Raw genomic sequence first — 23034 nt, 5'->3', positions numbered from 1 at the left:
GGCCAGGATGTGTAGACCTGGTGGTTTAATGCTTGACTAGCAATGCAGTATTTCTTGGGCTCCACAGTGTGGGGGACATTAGGGCCATATTTGGTGGTTTTCAGAGGCCACCAGGGCTATGTGGGATAGTGCTGGGGTTCATGTGGTACCAGGAATTAAACCCAGGGCTTTATTTATGCAAGGACAATGATCCCATCTATATCATCTGTTGAGTTATATCCAGGGCTACAAACTCTCCACAACATTTTTATTATTTTTTCTAATTGAAAGATAATTGACATATAACATATAACACTGTACAAACTGACGGTGTCCAAAGTATTGGTTTATATGATAATGATAGTTGGAAATGATCACTCTGGACAAGAATTGAGTGCTGAAAATAGGTAAGGAGATATACATGAAAAACCTCCAGTACCCACATTACAAGCCATAATGCCTAAAAGGAAGAGAGAGAGAGAGAGAGAGAGAGAGAGAGAGAGAGAGAGAGAGAGAGAGAGAGAGAGAGAGACAGAACAAGAAAGAAGAAAAGTGCTTGCTATAGAGGCAGTTAGGGGTGGGGGGGTGGAGGAAAGGTAACTGGGAACATTGGTGGTAGAATATATACACTGGTGAAGGGATGGGTTTTAGAGCATTGTATACTAAAACCCAATTATGAACAACTTTGTGACTATGCTTCTCACGGTGATTTAATTTTTGAAAAGTGTTGGTTTATTCGTATGTGTATTACAGAATGATTACCACCATAACTTCAGCTAACAAGTTCATCACACCACATAATTAGCCTTCTTTTGTTTGTGTGGTGAGAGCAATTAAGATCTAGTTTCTAAGCCAGTTTAAAGTTTATAGTACAGAATCACTGGCTAGAACCACTCTACTGTGTATTAGCCATGCAGAACTTTTTTGTTTTGTTTTGTTTTGCTCTTTGGATTACACCCGGCGATGCACAGGGGTTACTCCTGGCTCTGCACTCAGGAATCACCCCTGGCGGTGCTCAGGGGACCATATGGGATGCTGGGAATCGAACTCGAGTCGACCGCGTGCAAGGCAAATGCCTTACCCGCTGTACTATTGCTCCAGCCCCAGAACTTTTTTTTTAATCACTGTGAGATACGGTTACAAAGCTTTCATGATTGTTTCAGTCATACAATGATCTAACACCCATTCCTCTACCAATGTACATTTTCCAACACCAATGTCCCCAGTATCCGCCCCCCCTCAGCCCCCCTCCCTCTATGGCAGGCAATTTCTCCCATACTCTCTCTACTTTTGGGCATTAAGCCATGCAGAACTTAATTAAATACTTCCCCAATTGTCCAATTCCCCAGCTCCTAGTAACAACCATTCTGCTTTCTGTTTTCACAAGTTTCATTTTATTAGATTTCACGAATGAATTACATTATACATTACTTGTCTATGCCTGACCTATTTCGTCTAGTATAATGCCCTCACTGCTCATCCATCTGTTTCAAATGGCAGTGTTTCTTTCTCAGAGTAAATACTATTCTATTTCATATGTGATAAATATTGTGTATCCAGATATTTATCAATTCATTCCTGACTTGAAGAAATCCGGCAAAGTGAAAAATCAGTCACAAGAGGAGGACTGGTGGCCCCCCTGGTCTCCCTAGACACACCCAGGACCTCGCCACTGATTGGCTGGAGCTGCCTGGGCTGCCCAATGGGAAGTCGCGATGGGTGTGTGTTTGTGTGTGTGTGTGTGTGTGTGTGTGTGTGTGTGTGTGTGTATATATATATGTGTGTGTGTGTGTGCGTGTGTGTGTGTTCCCACAGCCCGGCACCGAGTGTTACTGTTTTCTGCAGTTCCCGTCCGCATCGCCCCGCCATGGGTCTGGAGCTCTACCTGGACCTGCTGTCCCAGCCCTGCCGCGCCGTCTATATCTTCGCCAAGAAGAACGGCATCCCCTTCGAGATGCGCACCGTGGACCTGCTCAAAGGTGGGACGGGAGGCTTGGGGGAACAGAGAATAAGTAACTGAAAGACGGGACAGTGTAGGTGACTAAGACGGGACAGTGTAGGGAATCTCTTTTGGCGCCGCCTCCTCGCTAGCTGAACCACTAGGTAATCGGAGATGCAAGGAATCCCGCTCTCATGCCCTCCCCCAGCTCTGCAATAAACAAAACCACACACACACACACACACACACACACACACACAACACCCGCCACACTCACACCCTCCCTCCCCCACCCCCCCACACTGTGACACACACACTCTCCACTGAAGCCAAAAAGGAGGGGCGCTAACCTGAAAAAAATAGTGAGCTGGTGAAGGGGCAAGGGTGCACCAGATGTAGGAACAGGGGAAAAGTTGCCGGGAGGAGAAGGGTAAGGGAGGAGATTGTGGGAACAGCCTCCTTCCTCCTCCCTTTGTAATCCCTGACAGCCTGACATACCCAGACACCCGACACTGCCCAGCACTTACAGCCCTACTCCGTGCACACCCCGGTGAGCACTGGGGTCCTCCTCAGGCTCTTCCCTCTCTGTTCCCTTCTGTTCTTTGCTTCTGTCTCTCTTCCATATCTTTGAAGCAGGAGAGGGATGCCGGAATGCGTCCTGGCCTGGATTGTTTGTTTCTGGGGCCCCAGAACATAGTTTGCATGGGTCAAGGGAAAGCAAAGCCCAGGTAGACAACTGGGCTAATCTCCCTCGCTGTCCCCTTCCCTGTCGCCTTGGTGTCTTTGCAGCGGTCAATCTCTGACCCCAGGCCCCCTCCACTGCCCTGCCCAGGGTTTGCCTCTGCAGACCTTGAGGCAGGGATGTGCCAGGCCAGCTGGTAAGCAGGAGGGTGGGGGGGGGGTGGGGAGGCGTGTCTGATCAGGGGAGTAGCCAAGGGTATCTCTCTAGTTCAGGAAAAGTCTGAAGGGAGAGAACATGTTGGAGGCAGGGAGTTGACTGAAGCTAGATGGTGAAGGCAGCTATGTGTGATTCGGAACTTCCTCCTGATCTGGGGTAACGGAGGGGCAGGGTAAGCTCTGAGTTGGGCAGTGATGAGATTTAAGTGCCCTGCAGAAGCTTTTCTCTGGCTGCTTCTGTGGGAGCAAAAATTACTCCCACAAGCTCTAGCAAAGAAGGATGGTGTGTATAGACAAAAGTAGGTCGGCAGTTCAAGCTCCAGGAGAGCCAAAAAGGAGGGCCCCCCTCCCCAGTGCCAAGGGGCCCCAGGTGAACTAGGGCCAATAGAAGTTGGTTGCAAGGCAAGAGCTGCCTTGTTCGGCATCTCGACCTTCAAGCCTGCAGGAAAGGGCACTCTGAGAAGTCATAGCTCTGCTTTGCTGACCAGCCACTCTGCCTTTGCAGTGGGGTGTACCCCAAATGTGAACCCATGATACTAGGGATGGCAGAAGTGGGGGCATGGAAGCCCAGATAAGGATGCTTACAAGGACTGGCCAGACACACCAGGTTTTAGTTTGCACCGGCTGGCAGAGCAGCTCTCTCTCTTCTCACTGTTCCTGCTAGCTTTTGCTGTGCAGAAGAGCCAGGGGCCGGATTGGAGTCCGGGCCAGGTAGGGAGAGGGCATAGGGGGCACGTTTCCCTCCACAACCCACCATGATGGACCTTCTGCAGGCGAGCACTTCAGCGATGCCTTTGTCCAGGTGAACTCCCTGAAGAAGGTGCCTGCCCTGAAAGATGGGGACTTCACCTTGTCTGAGAGGTAAGGGAGCCCTGGGCTTGCTGCCAGGCCTCACAAGAGCCTTGTTCTTATCTGACCCTTGGTAGGGCTTGTCCTAACCTTGTCCCGACCCTTTGATTTTTTTAGAGAAGGGGTTTGGGCCCACACCCAACTGTGTCCAGGGCTTACTCTTGACTCTGTGCTCAGCGGTAACTTCTGGTGATACTGAAAGAACCCTATGCTATACCATGGATTGAATTGGAACCTGTCAGTTTGCAGAGCAAGACCTTACTCACTGTACTATCTCTCTGGCTTCCTGTTTCTTGTGTTTTTTTTTTTTTTTTTGAGATGCTGGGAATCTAACCCAGATTTTATGAATGTAAGGCAAGTATTCCACCAGTCAACCATGTCCTGGTACCCCATAGTTTTGTAGACAAGAAGCTGAAATCCTCCAAGGTAAAGGAAAGGCCTTTTGCCCTGCATCCCAGACTCAGGGCCCAAGTGCAGTCCACTGTCCCAGCCGACAGGCAAGGTGGGCAAAGCAAGCAGCTCTTTTACTTCATTTCCAATTGTGGCTGTTGATGTGAGTACTCTGGTGGAGGGGTGCAGGGCAGGGTAGGGTACAGCAACTCCCCTCTCCCCCTATAATGGCAGCCCTTTGGCCAAACTTGTGTTGAGATGACCCTGGGGTGTCTGGGCTACCCAGTGGCTCTACTCTGAGCGTCGGCTTCCCTGGATGGACCTCTCCCATGGGAGGCCACCAGAACCATGGGTGTGTAGCAGGTCCCATGGTGTGGAAAGCTCTCTAGGAAAGGCCGGACCTTCTCCAGTTTTATCCTCTTTTGTCCCTCATGTCCATTCCTCCCATCTCACAGAGAGCCTATTGCTTCCGAACTTATCTCTGGACTCTCCCGGATGGACCCACCCCAGTGAATTCCTCTAACTTTTGTGTCAGTAGCTTCCTTCTGGTCTCCCCCAGTGACCCTCAATCATGTGACACCCAGGGTTCAGCACTCATGAAGAGCTGCCAGGGACAACATGCTCCTACTTTCACTAAGTGACTTGAATAATCAGCTGGGAGCAAAAGGAGCCAAGAGTGCACGCATGGCAAGTGGGTGTTTGTGACAGGGCGGACACAGGATGTAGAATAGGGAGCATGGACCAGTGGAAGTTTTTCTGCCTTTTTTGTTGGGGTGCCCAGACCTGGAGCTATTCTAGGTTTCTGAAAGTTTTATGGCCCCAAGTTTATACATCCTCTGAGCCTTCCAGATCATGCCTGCCCCAATACTGTGGTAGCTTTTGTAACTCTGGGCAGAAATAAAAGGTAATTGGTCTTGTCTGTTTTGCTATGCTATTATCCTACTGCACGTCATTGTCTTCCTCAGGCTGCTTTAGAGAAAAAAAAAGTGATGTCAGGAAAGACTTTTTGAGAAAGCTGGTACCTGAGGCTGCTTTGAATCTAGAGAATATGGATGTGGACCGAAAACAGCTCAATTTCTAGAAGGTTCAGCTTTGGTGCTATCTCTTCTAGAAAACTTTCTCTGGCCAGAAACTGCCCTGACACTTTTGGCAGAACAATCTGCTATGGGATCTTGCCTGATTATAGGATGAGCTTGGGGGATTAGTCTCAGAAAGATTTGCCATTTTACCATGCAAGCCCATTTCTCCCAGGGAAAGTCACTTCACTTTGTTTTTGGGCCACAGCCAGAGTTCTCAGGGCTTATTCCTGGCTCTGTGATCAAGGATCACTCCTGGTGGAGTTAGGAAACCGGATGGGATGCTGGACATTGAGCCTGGGGGGGGGGGGGATGCGGGCAAATCAAGTGCCCTATGTGCTGTATTGTGGCTCTGGCCCTCTCTTAGTAAGCCTGACTTCCTTGTATGGTGAATAAGGCAGCTAGATACCTTGGCACCAAATGAGGGAGAGTAAAGAAGGGACTATTTGGAGCTCTGAGCACAGTGCCCTCGTGCCCTCCATCACATCCTCCCCTCCTCTGCAGTGTGGCCATCCTGCTCTACCTGACCCGCAAGTATAAGGTCCCTGACCACTGGTACCCCCAGGACCTGCAGGCTCGAGCACGAGTGGATGAGTACCTGGCATGGCAGCACATGAACCTACGAAGAAGCTGCCTCCGGGCCCTGTGGCATAAGGTGAGGCTCCAATGGGAGCTTAGTGAGGTTATCATCCCAAAGGGGCCATCCCACCACTTTCCCCCTTCTCCATACAGATGGTTTCCGTAGACCTGAGTTTGACTTCTCACTTTGACCTGACTTTGGTTCTCTTTTGTGTCCAGTTTGATGATTTAGGTTTTGAATCACACCTGGTGATGCTCAGAGGTTAATCCTGGCTTTGTGCTCAAGGATCATTTCATCTTTTGGAGGGCAGGGAGCAGTCACACCCGACAATGCTCAGGGATTACTCCTGGCTCTACACTCAGGAATTACTACTGGTGTTGCTTGGGGACCATATGGGATGCAGGAGATCAAACCCGGGTCATCTGCATGCGAAGCAAATGTCCTACCCATGTACTATCACTACAGCCCCTCAAGGATCATTTCTGGCATTGCTCAGGGCACCATGTGGGATGCTGGGGCTTGAACCTGGGTTCAAACCGTATATGTACAAGGCAAGTGCCTTAAGTGCCGTATTATCTCTCAAGCTCACTATCAAAGATATTCTTTATTTGAGGTGATTATTTCTTCAGTTCTAGAATTTCATTCCCGTCCCCCCCTCCCAGAGTTTTAATTCACTCTGTTCACCAATTTGAGTCACCTTCTCTTTTAAACTCTTTAATACATATATAATAGTTACTTCAAAGATTGTGTGTATGTGATACCAGGGCCTCATGTGAGGCCTGAGCTTCACCCCTGAGCTTCCTTGCTGGTTCTACTTAAAAGTTTTTGTTAACAGGCTGGCGCGATAGGTCAGTAGATAGGGTGTTTGCCTTGCATGCTGCCAAATCAAGTTTGATCCCTGGTACCCCATATGGTCTCCCAAGCCTGCCAGAAATGATTCCTTTGCACAGCCAGGCATAAGCCATGAGCATTGCTGGGTGTGACCCCCAAAACATATTTCATATTGTTAGCATATTTCAACACTTGGGTCCTCTGTGGATCTGTTTCTATTAGTTATTTTTCACTCTCTTGATCATGAATCAACATTTTTCTCTTTCATTTTTTTCTTTTGCATTTTATTTCTTGCTTTTCATTTGGTTGTTTTTTACTCCCTGGATCATGGGCCAACATTTTCCTCTTTCTATTTTTTCTTTTTCATTTTCTTCTTTCTTTGCATAGATTCCACTTCATTTTTCTGAGCCAGATATTATGCTTAAGAGGGGCTGGAGTGATAGCACAGCAGGTAGGGCATTTGCCTTGTACGCAGCCGACCTGGGTTCGATTCCCAGCATCCCATATGGTCCCCTGAGCACTGCCAGGGGTAATTCCTGAGTGCAAAGCTAGAAGTAACCCCTGTGCATCGCCGGGTGTGACCCAAAAAGCAAAAAAAAAAGAAATAGTAGAAGTTGAAGAACTTTCTTCTGTCAGGCAGTTCTTCAGCTAATCAAGAGCAGGATTGGGTTGAAGCTTCAAATTGTTTCAGTTTATCCCGGTTTCCTATATCTTTTGAGGGTGGGGGTCATGTTCTTTTCTTAATCTTGCAGGAATTTTGAATCTAAATGCCAACTATGACCATGACTATAAAAGTACTCTGCCTTTTCTTTATTTTCAAATTGATTTTTGGGTCACACCCCTGAGGAAGCAATTTCTCCCCATCATTAGCTTAAGATGCCAAGCAAAGACTGGGTAGGAACCCTGGCACTGTATCATCAATACCCTTTTTTTTTTCTTTTTGTGTCACACCTGGTGATGCACAGGGGTTACTCCTGGCTTATGCACTCAGGAATTACTCCTGGTGGTGCTCAGGGGACCATATGGGATGCTGGGAATCGAACCCGGGTCGGCCGCATGCAAGGCAAACACCCTACCCGCTGTGCTATCACTCCAGCCCTTATCAACACACTTTAAGTTTAAAAGAAGTTAGAAATTGGGCTGGAACAATGAGTTAAAGCACTGGAATACATGTTTCGTGTCCCAGGTTCAGTCCTGAGCATTGCAGGGTGCCAAGCACTGCCAGGAGTGACCCACAGTAACTATTGGTGTGGTAAAAACAACAACAACAGGGGCCGGAGCGATAGCACAGCGGGTAGGGCGTTTGCCTTGCACGCGGCCGACCCGGGTTCGATCCCCGGCATCCCATATGGTCCCCCAAGCACCGCCAGGAGTAATTCCTGAGTGCAGAGCCAGGAGTAACCCCTGAGCATCGCTGGGTGTGACCCAAAAAGCAAAAAAAAAAAAAAAAAAAAACACAACAACAGCAACAACAACAAAATCCAAAAAGAAATTAGAAATCTCAACTTGTTTATGAAATGTCTCAATTTCAATGTGAGCAACTAATTCCTAATTCAACTAATTTTAATTATTTTAATTTATTTTATTTGCTTTTATTTTAATGTAGAAAAAAGCAGCACATATTGGCACATATCTAGAATTAATATTGGTTAGATCTTAATATTAATATGATTAATAGTAAATTAAATTAATATTTAATTTAGCACTAATATTGAAATCAAGCTGCAAAATTAAAATAAAAAGGTAGAGAAAGTTCACTTACGTGAAAACTGTTATATCTGGTTGCAGGGTTGGTAAGTCCTTAGTCTAAGAATTTATTAAGCTGATTGTTGTTTTGGGATTCGTGCTCTTTCTGGTAAAGGAATCCTTCGGGAATTTTTTGCAGGTCCAGTTTATAGAACCCAGGAAGCAGCTCCTGCCCTGGGGGTGTGTTGCCCTCAACTACCCCCAACCCCAGCTTTGTCTGCCTCCCACCAGGTGATGCTTCCGGGTTTCCTGGGTGAGTTGGTATCTCCCGAGACTCTGACAGCCACCCTTGCAGAGTTGGACGTATCCCTGCAGCTTCTTGAGGACAGTTTCCTGAAGGACCAGGCCTTCCTTACAGGGCCGCACATCTCCTTGGCTGACCTGATGGCCATCACAGAGCTAATGCACGTGAGTGCTGTGGACGGGTTGGGTCCATGGGGTGGTAGTGGTGCTGAAATCCTCCTCACGTCTCTCTTATCTCTCCATATGCATGGAAAACCTGTTTTTGGAATCTGTCACCCCAAACCAAGGGCCGCCATTGTGTCTCCATGCCTCTCCTGTCCCTTTTCTCCCTAGGCTGTGGGTGCTGGCTGCCAGGTCTTTGAAGGGAGACCCAGGTTGGCTGCATGGTACCAGCGTGTGGAGGAAGCAGTGGGGAAGGCCCTCTTCTTGGAAGCCCATGAAGTCATCCTGAAAGCCAAGGACTGTCCACCTGTAGACCCTTCCTTGAAGCAGCAGTTACTGTCTAGGGTGCAAGCCCTGATCGGGTGAGCCAGGAAAGCTCACTGCCCTTCGCAGTTGGAGAAGTGCCTTATCTCACAGGAGGTCGGCCCCGAGTAAGGAGTGGCTTGTCCTAGTCTTACTGCACCTCTACTGTCCAGCCCAGGGCTTTACCCCAGTGTATCTTTCACAGCTGCCTAAGACACAGTGTAAACAGCGCTTGAACTTGTCTCCTTCAATCACTGCATTTATTTTTGATTGTTTCCCACCCCACACCCCTTTTCAGTTTAAACAATAAAACTGGTTGGTCTCAGCTCAAGCCTCTGCTCCCAACTCTGGCATGTGATTTATTTGAGTTTCCAGTTCTCCTGACCTGGGTTTTGGTCTCTATTCAAAAGACAACGCCCTTCACTAGGTTCTCTGTGGGTCAGCTTCCCCCTGCTGGTTGCCAAGAGTGAAATAAACAGGCTTACTCTTCAATTCAAGTCTGTTTTTCCTTGAACATGTATCTGGTATCTTGTTTGTTTCTCTATGCCTCTTTGCTTGCTTTTTCAACTCTGGAGAAGTCCATGTTTTCTCTTGAACCTGTGTCCTCTCTTTCTTTCCTCTCACACCTGTTTCATTCAATAAGAACTATCTTGATTCACTAAAAAAAGAAAAGAAAAACACAAAAGAAAAGTAAAATAAAAATGTCTGCTAGTTTATAAGAGCTGATATAAGTGGAGACTTTGAACTACTGCCTATGTATTCTAAATGTGTGCTTTACCTCTGATCCACACCCTTTGTCCCAATGCTAGTCATTTTTGTTTTTATTTATTTTTTGATTTTTGGGCCACACTTGGTGATGCTTAGGGGTTACCAACTCAGGAATTGTGCCCCAGGTTCAGTCCTTGGCATTGCCGAGTGGGAACTGGGAATATGGGATGCCAGGGATCAAACCCAGGTTGGCCTCATGCAAGGCAAATGCCCTCCATACTGTACTATCTCTCCAGCTCCAGCTAAGAATTTTTTTAATAGAAAAAAATAACTTTTAATCAAATAGATAGCAAGAGTATAATGTATAAAATATATAAAAACCAATCAAATTAAAAAACAGGCAGAGATCCAAATAGACATTACACCAAATAAAGTCATATTAATGGTCAATAGGCACACTAAATCATCACTTATCACAAAGGAAATGGAAATCGAAGTCCAGCCAGTCATTTTTAAATGGAATTGGAGCAGCCATTCTAGAGGAATTGCCACGCTGTCTTGAATCTTTGAACAGGACCAGACTTTGGAGTGGGTCAAACTGCAATTGTTTTGAGAAATCTTCAAGCTAACAATTGTTCCAGAGGTTATCCTCATAATAAGGATGCCTGGTTTGGGATATTTTGTGTGAGGATAGAATGAGTAACAAATCACCTATGGTTAAGAGTAGCTTAAAGGCTGGAGTGATAGCACAGCAGGTAGAGCATTTGCCTTGCACGCAGCTGACCCGAGTTTGATTCTCAGCATCCCATATGGTCCCCCAAGCACTGCCAGGAGTAATTCCTGAATACAGAGCCAGGAGTAACCCCTGAGCATCACCAGGTGTGACCCAAAAGCAAAAATTAAAAAAATAAAATAAAATAAGAGTAACTTAAGTGTGTTAGCACCAAAACACTTTTTGTTTGTTTTGGAGTATCACCCAGTAGCATTCAGTGATCACTCCTGGCTGGGTTCAGTGGACCTTGTGGAGTTTGTGGTATTGAACCCAGGTCAGTCACATACAAAGCAAGTGCACTACCCACTGTGTTTCTCTTCATCCCAGCACCCAAAACTATTTCCCACATCTTTCTCTTTTATTTCCAGAAAAATAAAAACCAACCAAACAAAGAAAACCTACTTTCTATTCCTTCTTGGGATGCTGAGTTTCTCCCAGAATCCATGATCTCCTAATAAAAATTCCTTGACCTTAAATATATTTCATCTTTTAGTTGCCTATAGATTGTCAGATTAATAAGAACCAGATTAGAGAGCACAGGGGTTCTCAGGCATCCTGTGCTGGCTATAGGCTTAGTGTCCATTCAGTGAGTGGGGCCAGCCTCACTGGATATGGTCTTTTGGCACCAAGCACTCAACATCATGAGTACTACCTCTGTCCGTCCCAAGGAACTGGTCAGGAAGGAAAAATCTGAACAGCTGCTTTCCTGGTCGGGACTCAGTCACATGAGCCCTGAAATGGCATGCCTAGGAACTCCAAACACAAACAAGAGTGGCATGTGCAGATTGTTTTTGAGAATAATTTTCTGGCTGCTCTGAGAGTTGACCTGGAGGGCAGCCAGGGAGGAAGTAGGGGATTGGCTATTGCAGTAATCTGGCCAAAGGTGACTCGTGGTGGACAGGCCACTGGGAGAAAGAGGAGTGGAGAATATTCTCCATCCTCCAGCCTGGAAAGGACTATGGCATTAAACCAGGAAGATGCTTTCCTGGATCCACCATACTGCAATGTAAAGAAGTTTAAGTCTTCTTTCAATCAGGAGTGTGGGGGACCAGTGAAGTCTATTTATAGTTCTTAAGTTTTCCAATAACAGATTCTCTTTCCAAAGGGTTTCTTTTGAATCTTGGGATTGGGGCAGGTTTTTTATCCCAGGAGACTTTCTTAAGAAATGGGGGCATCACAGCCATAGGCCTTAGGAGCCCCAGGGTCTTAGTTAGGGGGACTTTGTGCAAAGAAAGTTGCAGTTGCATCTCAGCATTTTTCTAGGGAAGAGGGGCAACTCCCCATCATTTTTCCAGGACAGTTTAGCTGAGATGTAATGAATATGACCTGGAAAATGAAAACTGGCTGAGGGGGAATCATTTCTTCCTAGCCTTAGGGCTTGCAGGAAGCAGGGGTCCACACACCTTTTTCAGCTGCCACTCTAATCACCAGATGTGGGGAAAGTCTCCTCACCTCCTTTCTCCTCCGTTTGTGTTCCCAGAATTTTAAAGCTGCTTCTCTCTTGGCCTTCCTAGGTGTGGGGATGCAGTTTGGGCAGATCGTTGGCTGCCTAGCCCTTTGACCCTAATTCACTGGGGCCTGTGCAGGAGACACCCTTCTTGACATCCCAGTTTTTCATCATCGTTGCCTTTGCTCACTCTATGCTCTCTCCCTTCCTTCCTTCCTTCCTTCCTTCCTTCCTTCCTTCCTTCCTTCCTTCCTTCCTTCCTTCCTTCCTTCCTTCCTTCCTTCCTTCCTTTCTTCCTTCTTTCCTTCCTCTCTCCCTTCCTCCCTCCCTCTTTGCCTCCCTCCCTCCCTCCCTCCCTCCCTTCCTCCCTCTCTCCCTCCCTCCCTCCCTCCCTCCCTCCGTTCCTCCCTCCTTCCCTCCCTCCCTCCCTCCCTTCCTTCCTTCCTTCCTTCCTTCCTTCCTTCCTTCCTTCCTTCCTTCCTTCCTTCCTTCCTTCCTTCCTTCTTTCCTTCCTCTCTCCCTTCCTCCCTCCCTCTTTACCTCCCTCCCTCCCTCCATTCCTCACTCCCTCCCTCCCTCCCTCCCTCCCTCCCTCCCTCCCTCCGTTCCTCCCTCCTTCCCTCCGTTCCTCCCTCCTTCCCTCCCTTCCTTCCTTCCCTCCTTCCTTCCTTCCTTCCTTCCTTCCTTCCTTCCTTCCTTCCTTCCTTCCTTCCTTCCTTCCTTCCTTCCTTTTTTTTCTCTCTCTCTTCTCTCTCTCTCTCTCTCTGATTTTTTTGGGGTGGAGCATACCCGGCTGCCTGGCTGTGCTCAAGGATCACTCCTGGCAGTGCTCAGGGACCATATGGGGTGCTAGAGATCCAACCTGGGTTGGCTTTGGGTAAGCAAGGCAAATGCCCTGTCTCCTATACTATCACTCGGGGCCCTCTTTCCCTTGTTTTAAAAAGCATTTGTTAACAAAGTCTCTGATATCCTTCAATAATACCTTTCCTAATCCACCATTCTCAGTGTCAGCATCCCTCCAACAATGACCAAATTTTCCTCCTTCTTCCCATCTCTCCTCTTTAGAAACCACTTTCAAAAGTTACTTATTAACCTTTGCATCACTTGCTTCCACGAGTGTTGACTCATGTGGTTTTGAAATACATGCTTACTCACCTCCACATCACTGAAATTTCCAAGACCCTTGACCCTTATGTTATCGCGGGCCCGTTTCTACATTCTCTCCCCCACCTGCTCCTTCTCATTCATTGGCATTCTCTTTTCTCTGGCCTATTTGACGACGCTAGATACTGAGGTCCCAGAAGAAAGATAAGAGGCGAGTTTGTGCCCGCCTTATCTAGCAAACCCAGCGTTCCTTGAGCCAAGGGTGTTGCTCATTGGTCCAAGGTTCTCCCGAGCCGTCCAATGGATTGGAGGGAGGCGTGGCCGAGCGCGGGCTGCTAGTGGCGCGAGGCTGCAGGCTCCGAGCTCTGGCAGTTCCCCTTTGCCGGTCCAGCTCACCCTCTTGTCCCCGGGACGCCTGCCGCACCCCAACACCTCAACCATGGGCCTGGAGCTCTACCTGGACCTGCTGTCCCAGCCCTGCCGCGCCGTCTACATCTTCGCCAAGAAGAACGGCATCCCCTTCGAGATGCGCACGGTGGAGCTGCTCAAAGGTGTGTGGGGCCGCTACACCCCAGGGTCTGAGTCAACTCTGTGCCCAAGGACCCACCTTTCCTCAACCATGCCCACTCCCGTGGCCCCAAGGTCTAGTAACACGTACACACATAAGGGAGTAGAGAGACTTGCCAGAGCAGAAACTGTTGCATTAGTACTATCTGTGTCATTATTATTATTATTATTTTATTATTATCATTATAACATATTTATTATTATTGCACTGCTGGGGGTTGAACCTAGTGCTTCAAACATGCAAAATAAGTGCTCTAACTCTTGGTTACATCCTCAGCCTCAAAATATATATATGTATGTGTATATATATATTTATATATATACATATATAATACATATATATAAATTTTGTTTGCCTGTGACTACTGGTGATGTTCAGGAGTTACTCCTGACTCTGCACTCAGGAGTTGCTCCTGGTGGTGCTCAAGGGACCATATGTGGTGCTGGGGAAGGAACCTGGGTCAGATGAGTGCAAGGCAAGCTCACTACCCGCTGAGCTCTCGCTCTACCCCTCACCCCCACCCCACCCCCCGCTGTATATCTTTAAAAGAGCCTCCATCTCCGCCTTGGGAATACAATACATTCCTCAAAATACAGATTAAGAGGAAGTAGAGCAAGTAGAAGGCAGTGGGGAGGAGTGTAAGAAAATGGAGGGAGAATCCCAGTACCTCCCTCTGCGGGGTCTGGAGAACACTCTGCTCCTAGTCTATTCCTGATTTTCTAGTAGGAAGAGACTCTGCCTTCTCAACTCCTGTATTTGTCATTGGATTGGGTTGGTCACCTGGATCTGTTCTCCTCTTTGCTCCTACCTGTGCTCAGACCCCCTTTGCCTTTCCAGAATGGTGACTGAGCAGGCCTGTCACTGGTCTGGAGGGCAGGCTGAGAGGGGAACCCAGCTATTTGGACCTGCTCACCTTCTGCTGTGGGGAATACGGCCTGGCCACCGTCTGGTGTGCTACCAACTCCTGCTCTACTCTCTGGCATGATTAAGGGACAGGCTGGCCACAGAGACAGTGGGTGGGAGAGTGGGGAGGGGTGACTGTCTCCACTCTGGAGAAGGGCAAAGAAGGGTCCGAGGGTAATACTGAGGGTAGGGGACTTGTCTTACATGGGGCTGATCTGGGTTTGATCTCCAGCACCCCATCCCTAGGAGCCCCAGAGCCCCGCCGGGAGTGATCCCCGAGTGCAGAGCCGGGAGAGAGTCCTGAACACTGCTGAGTGTGGCTCAAAGAAGAAAATCCAAAACAACAATAGAAAAAGAAGGGCAGAGAAACCCGCAGGTGTGAAGGCCAGGCTTCACACACAATTATTGGTATGCCTGTAGCATGACTGCATTTGGGAAGCTCCTCAGATGTCATGCCTGGGCTCCCCTTTGGGGGTGAGACTAGCATGGAAATCAATGTGCTGAGCTGCAGGAGGCCGGTGCCTGAGTGGGCAGGTGCTCCCAGCAGGAGGGAGGTGTCTGGAGCTCCGGAATATGGCAGGTGACAGCCTGCAAAGTGACTTAGGTGGACGACAACAGCAAGCAGGAGCTGGAGTGTCTGCCAGATGGGTGGACTTGGCTGTGGGTGGGAGAGGGTGGATTGCGGCTCCTGGGGGTCCCCACCCTGCCCCATCTTGCCCCAACTCCAGCTGAGGTGCTACTTGGCCCAGATTCCTCGGGGGCTGAACCCAGGAAGCGTGACTCTCTGGCAGGCTCAGCGCCGGTGACAGAATTGCCAGGGGGGTGGCCTCCCTTTTCCTGTTTTTAGAACGCTGGTGTCTGGACGTTGGGATGGGGCCGGTGGATCCAAGAGTGCAGTGTTCTCCCCACTGACCCACTGTTCTCTCCCACAGGCCAGCACCACAGTGATGCCTTTGCCCAAGTGAACCCCTTAAAGAAGGTTCCGGCCTTGAAGGATGGAGATTTTACCCTGGCTGAGAGGTAGCTGGCCCCTGGGTTGCTTCAGGGTCTCATGAGGGCAGAGGGCAAGAAATCTGTGTCCACCGTGGACAGCCCCAGTACCTATGCGTGTAGGTACATGGTGGAGGGGTGTGGCTGAAACAGTCCAAGGTGCTCTGGGCTCAGGGTGCTGTTGCAATCATGGTGCCCCTGCTCTGCCCTGCATTGTACGCCTGGATCTGGGACCTGGGAGGGGCTGGCACAAAGTCACGGAAAACAAGTTGGGGCTACTCTCAGGTGCCCACGTGGCCCACCCAGCCCGAAGGCAGAAGGGCAGTAAGTACTGTGCAGCAGCTGCACTCAGCACTTTGGCATCACTGCTCCCATGAATACCGTAGGGCAAGAGCACCTGGAGAGCTTCAGAGGCTGTTTGCTAAGAGCCCATGAGGGCCAGAATCTGTCTGGCCCCTGAGGTCAAGGCGGTGAATATCTGTAAGGCAGTGAGTGCCCTCCTGGAGCTCACATTCTATGTAAATCTCTGTCAATGGGTTATGTTGCAGGTGACTTTTGTGAACTGGGGAGGAGAAAGGGCGTAACCTTGAGAGTGGAGTTCACTATTCCCCTTCTACCCACCCCATTGCCCAGGCAAACCTCTGGGAGGGTTAGCACTGTAGCACTGTCATCTCTTTGTTCATCGATTTGCTCGAGTGGGCACCAGTAACGTCTCCATCGTGAGACTTATTGTTACTGTTTTTGGCATATTGAATACGCCACAGGTAGCTTGCCAGGCTCTGCCATGTGGGTGGGATACTCTCGATAGCTTGCTGGGCTCTCCGAGAGGGATGAAGGAATCGAACCAGGGTCAGCCACGTGCAAGGCAAACGCCCTACCCACTGTGCTATCGCTCCAGACCTTCTGGAGGGTTAGGAGTGATAAAATCTGTGGGTGTGACAAAATCACCCTTGTGAGATTTCTTATGTCCTACCAGCTCTACTCAGCAATTGTCAGATTGCACCCAAGTCTCACTTGATCTATAAGGTACAGGGTTTAGTTCCCACCACCCGAGTGCTCAGGGACCTGTGGAACTCGGGCTGGAGTGAGGAACTGCTCTTTGCAGGAGAAAAAAAATGAGTTCTAGGGGCTGGAGTGATAGCACAGCGGGTAGGGCGTTTGCCTTGCACGTGGCCAACCCGGGTTCAAATCCCAGCATCCCATATGGTCCCTTGAGCACCACCAGGAGTAATTCCTGAGTGTAGAACCAGGAGTAACCCCTGTGCATTGCCAGGTGTGACCCAAAAAGCAAAAAAAAAAAAAAAATCAGTTCTAAATCCTGTCCAGGTTCTTTTCAAGCCTGTCACCTTCCCTTGCAGAAAAGAATTTCAGGACAAGATGAAGAGGGAGTAAAACAGTTTTACTTAGAAGTTATGAGGAGGGAAAGAGAGAATAATATGATCAAGAGAGAATATGGGCGTCTCCTATGAAGTAAAAAGATGAATACCACACTCCAAATTGAGATGTGGGTGCCCTTAGAATGGGGAGATGTGCTGCCATAGCTTGGCAGAATAGGTTTTATAGGTTTCCTCCCAAACTGCCTCCACTTGGGGCTTTCTATGTAGAGAAGATTCCGTTGCTGGGAAGAATTTTGAATTTGTCGTGGTCCACCTTCATGTTCTTTATATTGTGGTGGGGGCCACACCCAGCTGTGCACAGCTTATTTGTGGCTCTGTGCTCAGGGATCACTCCTGACAGGTCCAGGGGACAATATGCAGTACCAGGGATGGAAGGCAAGTACCCTACTCACTATACTGTCGCTCCAGCCCCAACCTTCATGTTCTTGTCACAGCCTTTGGTTCCTGCTGGAGGCCATCCTCTCTGGAGGTGGTCCAGCCTTCCTGGGCCGATGCTGATGCCAGTGAGAGTCTTGTCGACCTCAGTTCCTGTGTGCATGAAGTGGGCCCAGCCTTCAGGGCTAGGACAGAGTAATTTCTGGGGTTTTATTTGTTAGTTTATTCCTCTATCACTTGGTATCATTGCTTTCCAGTACCTCCTTATTAGCTGCCTCTCCCTATTGTCTGCTGCTTGAGTAATGTATGAGAAGTGCATCATGAAGAGTATATAAGCTTTGTAAGGGGGCCATGGGGAGATTTTGAAGAGGAGGTCAAGTTTCTCTCTCTCTTTTTTTTCTTCTTTTTGGGTCACACCAGGAGATGCTTAGGGGTTACTTCTGGCTCTGCACTCAGGAATTACTCCTGGCAGTGCTTGGGGGACCATATGGGATGCTGGGAATCAAATCTGGGTCAGCTGCGTGCAAGGCAAATGCCCTACCCACTGTACTATCATTCCAGCCCCAAGTTTCTCTTGAAGAGAGCATCTGACAGACCCGCAGAAGTGGAGATGCAAGACACCTGGGAAAGAGGTTTGGGGTGGAGGGGACAGTGAGGCCAAAGGCCATTAGTTGGGACAACACTTGGGCTACTGACAGAAGAGTAAGGAGGTCGGCATGGTGAGGGAGGAGATAGAAGTGGGCAGGGATGAGGCTGGAGGACTGCACATGTGGAAACTGGCATTTCACGTTGGGAACATGTGCCATGAGATGGTCTCAAAAGCAGGAGAGTTATAACCTCCTAGGGTTTATTTAATGAGCTTTTTTGGTTACACCCAGCAGTTCTTGGTCACTACTTGCCTGATCCTCAGGAGATCATGTGATGCCAGGGATTGAACCTGGCTTCCTAGGTGTAAAACATATGCTCTAGGGTTTGAAGTCAGAGTACAGTCTTGGTCCCCAGCATCCCATACGTTACTCAGAGAACCACCAGGAGTAATTCCTGAGAGCAAAATAAGGAGTAACCCCTGAGCATCCCTGGGAGTGACCCCCAAACAAACAAACAAAAATCCCAACAAATATGAGCCCTTTGAGATCTTGCAACTTAGGGTGTGGTACTTAGGTTTATTATTATTATTATTATTATTGTTGTTATTTGGTTTTGGGATCACACCAGGCATTGCTCAGGTCTTACTCTTAGCTCTGTGCTCAGAGATCTTTCCTGGTGGTGTTTAGAGAACTGCATACAGTGCTGGAGATTGAACTGGAGTCTGCTGCATGCAAGACAAGTGCTTTGACACTCCACTATCTTTCCAGCCGCCCAAATTAGGCTTTAAAGGATCCCTCTGCAAGGGGTAAGAAGGCTAATAACTAGTCCAGGCAAGAAGTGCTGGGGTTCACATCAAAGGGGGAAGTGCTGGGGGAGCTGAGGGTCTCTGGAAGGCTGACACAAGGGTTTGCTCTGAAGGCTTGGAGGTGGAGAACCAATGAGAAGCCAGGCAGGCCTCCAGGTTTTGTGACTGAATGAGAGCCCCCTTTGCCCACGGTGGGGCAAGAGCCAGACACACTCTCTTGACTCTAGTGCCTATAATTGCTGGGCAGTGCACCCCCACAGGAGCATGGGAAAGGGAGGGAAGACTGCCAGGAAGAGGGCTGTAGGCTTGAGTGGGTGGTGAGCACTAGGGCTAGGGCACTGCTTTGTCGGGACCTGTCTCGGGAGCATGAGGGGGCAATGGACCTTGCACCCGGCCTGTCCATATATTGGGGTGTGGTACCCTAGTTGCTCTTATGCTCTTATCTTCAAGCTCCAGGCAGGTTCCCCTTCTTTTTTTGTTTGTTTTTCTTTGGGACACACCTAGTTGTGCTCAGGGCTTAGTCCTGGCTCTACTCTCAGGGATCACTCCTGGCAGGCTCTGGGAGACATAGGGGGTGCCAAGTATTGAACTGGTCAACATGTGCAAGGCAAGCGCCTTACCTGCTGTTACATCACCTTGGCCCAGGTCCCCCTTCCTTGCTGAAGCCCCCATGCGGAAGCACTTCCCTTCCCTGGGCATCGTCATTTCTCATGGTTGACCCAGTGTAGAGGGGTGTCACCATGGGTGGTCATCTAGCTTCTCTGGACAGTACATGCCTACTTAGCCCCTGAGAGGGGGGAAACCCCCCACTCTGCAGGGCTGGGGAAAGATATGTCAACATCATTGTCCCTGGAATGGCAGCAAGTCCCCGGGACGTCTCTCACCCACCTCATGTCCCACAGTGTGGCTATCCTGTTGTATCTGAGCCGAAAGTTTGAGACGCCCGATCACTGGTACCCCCAGGACCTGCAGGCTCGCGCCCGTGTGGATGAGTACCTGGCGTGGCAGCATACGACTCTGCGGACTAGCTGCACTCGTGCCCTGTGGCAGAAGGTGAGCTCCACCCAGGCCAAGTGGCACACAGGCAGGGATGGGGGGAGAGGAAGGGACCCCTCCCAGGGTGCTCAGTGGGGTGCTTCCTAATTAAAAAATTCTGTCATACCTGAGACATCCCAACACCAAATTCTAGATGCCAGAGGGTCCCTGTTCTGATCAGCTTTTTTCCCAGGAGGAAGCTGAGACACAGAGTCAAGGAGAGACTCCCCTAGGTTCCGAGGTCCTAAAGCTGCCGGGACATAACACTCGCACTCTCTCTCCCTCTCTCACCCTCTCTCTCCCTTTCTCTTCCCCCCTGCTTTCTCTCCCCTCTCTCCTCCCTCTCTCTCCTCTCTGTCTCTCCTTTCTCCCCCTTTCTCTCTTTCTCTCCCTGCCTCCCTCCCTCCTTCTCTCTCTCTCTCTCTCTCTGGATTTTGGGTCATACCTGGTAGTGCTCAGGGATTACTCCTGGTTCTGTACTCAAGGGTCATTTCTGGCGGGTTTGGAGACTATATGGGATTTTGGGGATCAAACCTGAGTCGGCTGTGTGCAAGTCGAGCACCCTGCCTGCTGTACCACCCCTCTGTCCCCTGAAGTGCATGTTTCTTGATCCTCTAGGGGCCAACTTACACAAGTTGCGGGGGGAGTCTGGCACATCTGAAGGCCAATGGAGAGAAGTCAAAGAGACTTTTTTGGCTTAGTACTTTTGCTGCTTAGAACATGGTACATGAACCAGGAGCTTCAGCATTAGCTGGGGACTTGGGGGAAAATTCAACTTTTGGCCCTACCCAGGCTGGCTGACCCGGGGATTCACAAACCCATTGCCATTTTAAGTATCCCTGAATGGAGGAAGAGGAATCAGCAGAGGATGAGTCTCTGGTAGGGTCCTTGTGTTGCCTTGATGGTGAGGGCAACGGGGAGTCATGGAAGCCTGTATGCAGGGAGAAGCTATGGGTCGATGGGGGTTGCTGGCAGATCTTTATAGGATGCTTTGGAGGACTCAGGGAGTGGTTGAGACTGTGCCTTTATGAGTAGATGAGGTTTTGGCCGGTGGTGCTCATCGGTGGGAAGAGGCGAGTGGCTGGGAGCAAGGAGAAATCAAAGGACTGGTGATAGACGGCCTGAGAGCAGGAACCAGGTCAGGCTTTGGCCAGATCCTGAGTCTTCTCTCTACCTGCCACCCACCAGATGATTATCCCCAAGTTCGTGGGCCAGCCAGTACCTCCTGAGGTCTTGGCATCCACTCTGACTGAGCTGGACAGGTGCCTGCAGCTTCTGGAGGACAAGTTCCTGAAGGATCAGGCCTTTCTTGCTGGGCCCCAAATCTCTATAGCTGACCTGGTAGCCATCACAGAGCTGATGCATGTGAGTATTATGCGGTGGGGACGGGTTGCTGGGCAGGGAGGTGTCCTGGGAGGAAATGAGTGTATCGGCTCACATGGGACTTTCCAGCTGTGTTTCCAGGCTGCATCATTTTACCCTCTGAGCCTCAGTGATCTCATCAGGAAAATGGGGCTTCAAAATCCCACTCTGAAGTGAAGACTTTCCCCGTGTCTTCTGGGGGAAGATCCCAGCCCATTACTAGTGTGTCAGAGGAGGGAAACTCACCCCTGCTATCCCCAAGCCGGGGCCAGCCCTCGATGGTGCTCAGCCCCTTCTTCCGACTCCCTCTCCCCACAGCCCGTCAGCGTTGGCTGCCAACTGTTCAAGAGCCGCCCCAAGCTGGATGCGTGGCGCCAGCGCGTGGAGGCCGCGGTGGGGGAGAGCCTCTTCCAGGAGGCGCACGCTGCCATCATGAAGATCAAGGACCTTCCTCCAGCAGACGCTGATGTAAAGGAGAAACTGAAGCCTTTGCTGCAGGTCTTTCTGCGCTGAGGGGCCAGGCTGGACCTGGAGAGTCACCATCAGTGGCCACGACAGAGACTCTGACATTCCAGTGGTCAGCTGGAACTGACCTCCCCGACAGTGACCACGTTCCTGCACGCAGGCCACAAGCATCTGTCTCTGTACTTTCTCTCTTCTCTGTCTGTTGGCCTCCAACTTCCACAAACCCTCTAAAAAGAGTTCAGTAAACACAGGCTTGACCCTGTACTTCCTCTATTTGTAACTTTCCTTTGTACCTCTCAGTCCTGAAGTTCCAGGGCAAGACTTGAACTTGGCATTCGAGGCTACCCCCCACCATCACCACCACTACCACCACCTCCTTCCCCTGTCACTCCCCTCTAGTGCATGCCATGGCCCATCATTTTCTAGCTCCTTCTCCCAGCTCCCATAGTGGCAAGAGTCCAACTGTTTCCACTGTCCGCAGAGACCCTTCTTGCCTTTGCCTAGAGCCCCTCCTGGTCTTTTGGCCTCTGCCACTACCTTGTCTTCTCAGTTCCTCAAATGGAGAAATTGGCTTTGAATTCCTGAAAGTTCACGGTCCCAGGCTGCATCAGGTGACACCCCCACTCCAAGGCTCCCCTCAGGCCTGTCAGGGACATTCCTCCTGGGCTGACCACAGGTCACATGTGGAGTCTGACCCTTGAAAAGTGTCTGAGGGGTTGGAGCAATAGTACAGAGGGGAAGGCACTTGCCTTGCATATGGCCAACCCAGGTTCAACCCTCAGCACCCCATGTGGTCGTCTAATCCCAACCATGAGTGATCCCTGAGCAGAGAGCCAGGAGTAAATCCTGTGTGGCCCAAATATAGGAAAAGAAAAATTTGGGGGCTGGTGTGGCCTAAAAATAGGAAAAGAAAAAAGAAAGGCAGGCAGGCAGGCAGGCAGAAAGGCAGAAAGGCAGAAAGGCAAGCATCTGAATTAGGATGGTCTTGTCTCCTTGTCTCCTGGCTCTCTCTCCTCCCTCGGGAGTGGCATGTTCTCCCACAGGGGTGCAGGGCTGACTCACGGGCCTCATTGCAGGGAAGGAAGTGCCAGGTTCTTTTCTTGCCCTACAGGTGTTGCCAAGAGACCTTTTCCTGCCAGACCTGTTTGTAATTCCTTCCCTAGTTCTTTGTGCTCCATTCAAGACGGTCACAATCTATCCTGTGTCACCCTCTAATGTTGGAGTCATGCAATGAAGTACTAATGGGAAAAAAGCAAAAGCAGATCCCAACGGTCCTACCTGTCACTTGAGGGATGTTCCCCTCACAGGTACACTCGTAAAGAAATTTTATTGTAATTGGAATCATTCATATACACCCAAATATGGCCCGGAGCAATAGCACAGTGGGTAGGGCATTTGCCTTGCATGCGGCCAATCTGGGTTTGATTCCTCTGTCCCTCTCGGAGAGCCGGGCAAGCTACCTAGAGTATCCCGCCCACACAGCAGAGCCTGGCAAGCTACCCATGGATTTTTTTTTGTGT

The 23034-nt window shown here is 49.6% G+C and overlaps 2 protein-coding genes across 3 annotated transcripts; both read left to right on the top strand.

Moving 5' to 3' along the window:
• The first annotated feature begins 1786 nt into the window (after nucleotides 1-1786).
• Nucleotides 1787-9320, top strand: LOC101557519 (glutathione S-transferase theta-1-like). Its single transcript, XM_012932477.2, has 5 exons — nucleotides 1787-1958; nucleotides 3589-3676; nucleotides 5635-5785; nucleotides 8519-8695; nucleotides 8864-9320. The coding sequence occupies exons 1-5, from the start codon at nucleotides 1847-1849 to the stop codon at nucleotides 9056-9058; spliced, it is 723 nt and encodes a 240-aa protein (XP_012787931.2). The 5' UTR covers nucleotides 1787-1846; the 3' UTR covers nucleotides 9059-9320.
• A 4111-nt stretch (nucleotides 9321-13431) lies between these two features.
• LOC101557248 (glutathione S-transferase theta-3-like) lies at nucleotides 13432-21690 on the top strand. Of its 2 annotated transcripts, XM_004607568.2 has the most exons (5): nucleotides 13432-13577; nucleotides 15430-15517; nucleotides 19555-19705; nucleotides 20876-21052; nucleotides 21368-21690. In XM_004607568.2, the coding sequence occupies exons 1-5, from the start codon at nucleotides 13466-13468 to the stop codon at nucleotides 21560-21562; spliced, it is 723 nt and encodes a 240-aa protein (XP_004607625.1). In that variant the 5' UTR covers nucleotides 13432-13465; the 3' UTR covers nucleotides 21563-21690. The 2 variants fall into 2 exon arrangements, with proteins under 2 accessions (XP_004607625.1, XP_054975042.1); XM_055119067.1 differs by lacking the exons at nucleotides 19555-19705; nucleotides 20876-21052 and having other exon boundaries at nucleotides 21368-21619.
• The last annotated feature ends 1344 nt before the right edge of the window (nucleotides 21691-23034 follow it).

The sequence above is a fragment of the Sorex araneus genome, chromosome 11 (genome assembly GCF_027595985.1).
Source record: "Sorex araneus isolate mSorAra2 chromosome 11, mSorAra2.pri, whole genome shotgun sequence".
Classification (NCBI taxonomy): Eukaryota; Metazoa; Chordata; class Mammalia; order Eulipotyphla; family Soricidae; genus Sorex; species Sorex araneus.
The sequence above is the reverse complement of the archived record's forward strand: the minus strand, read 5'-3'. Positions and strand labels throughout refer to the sequence as shown.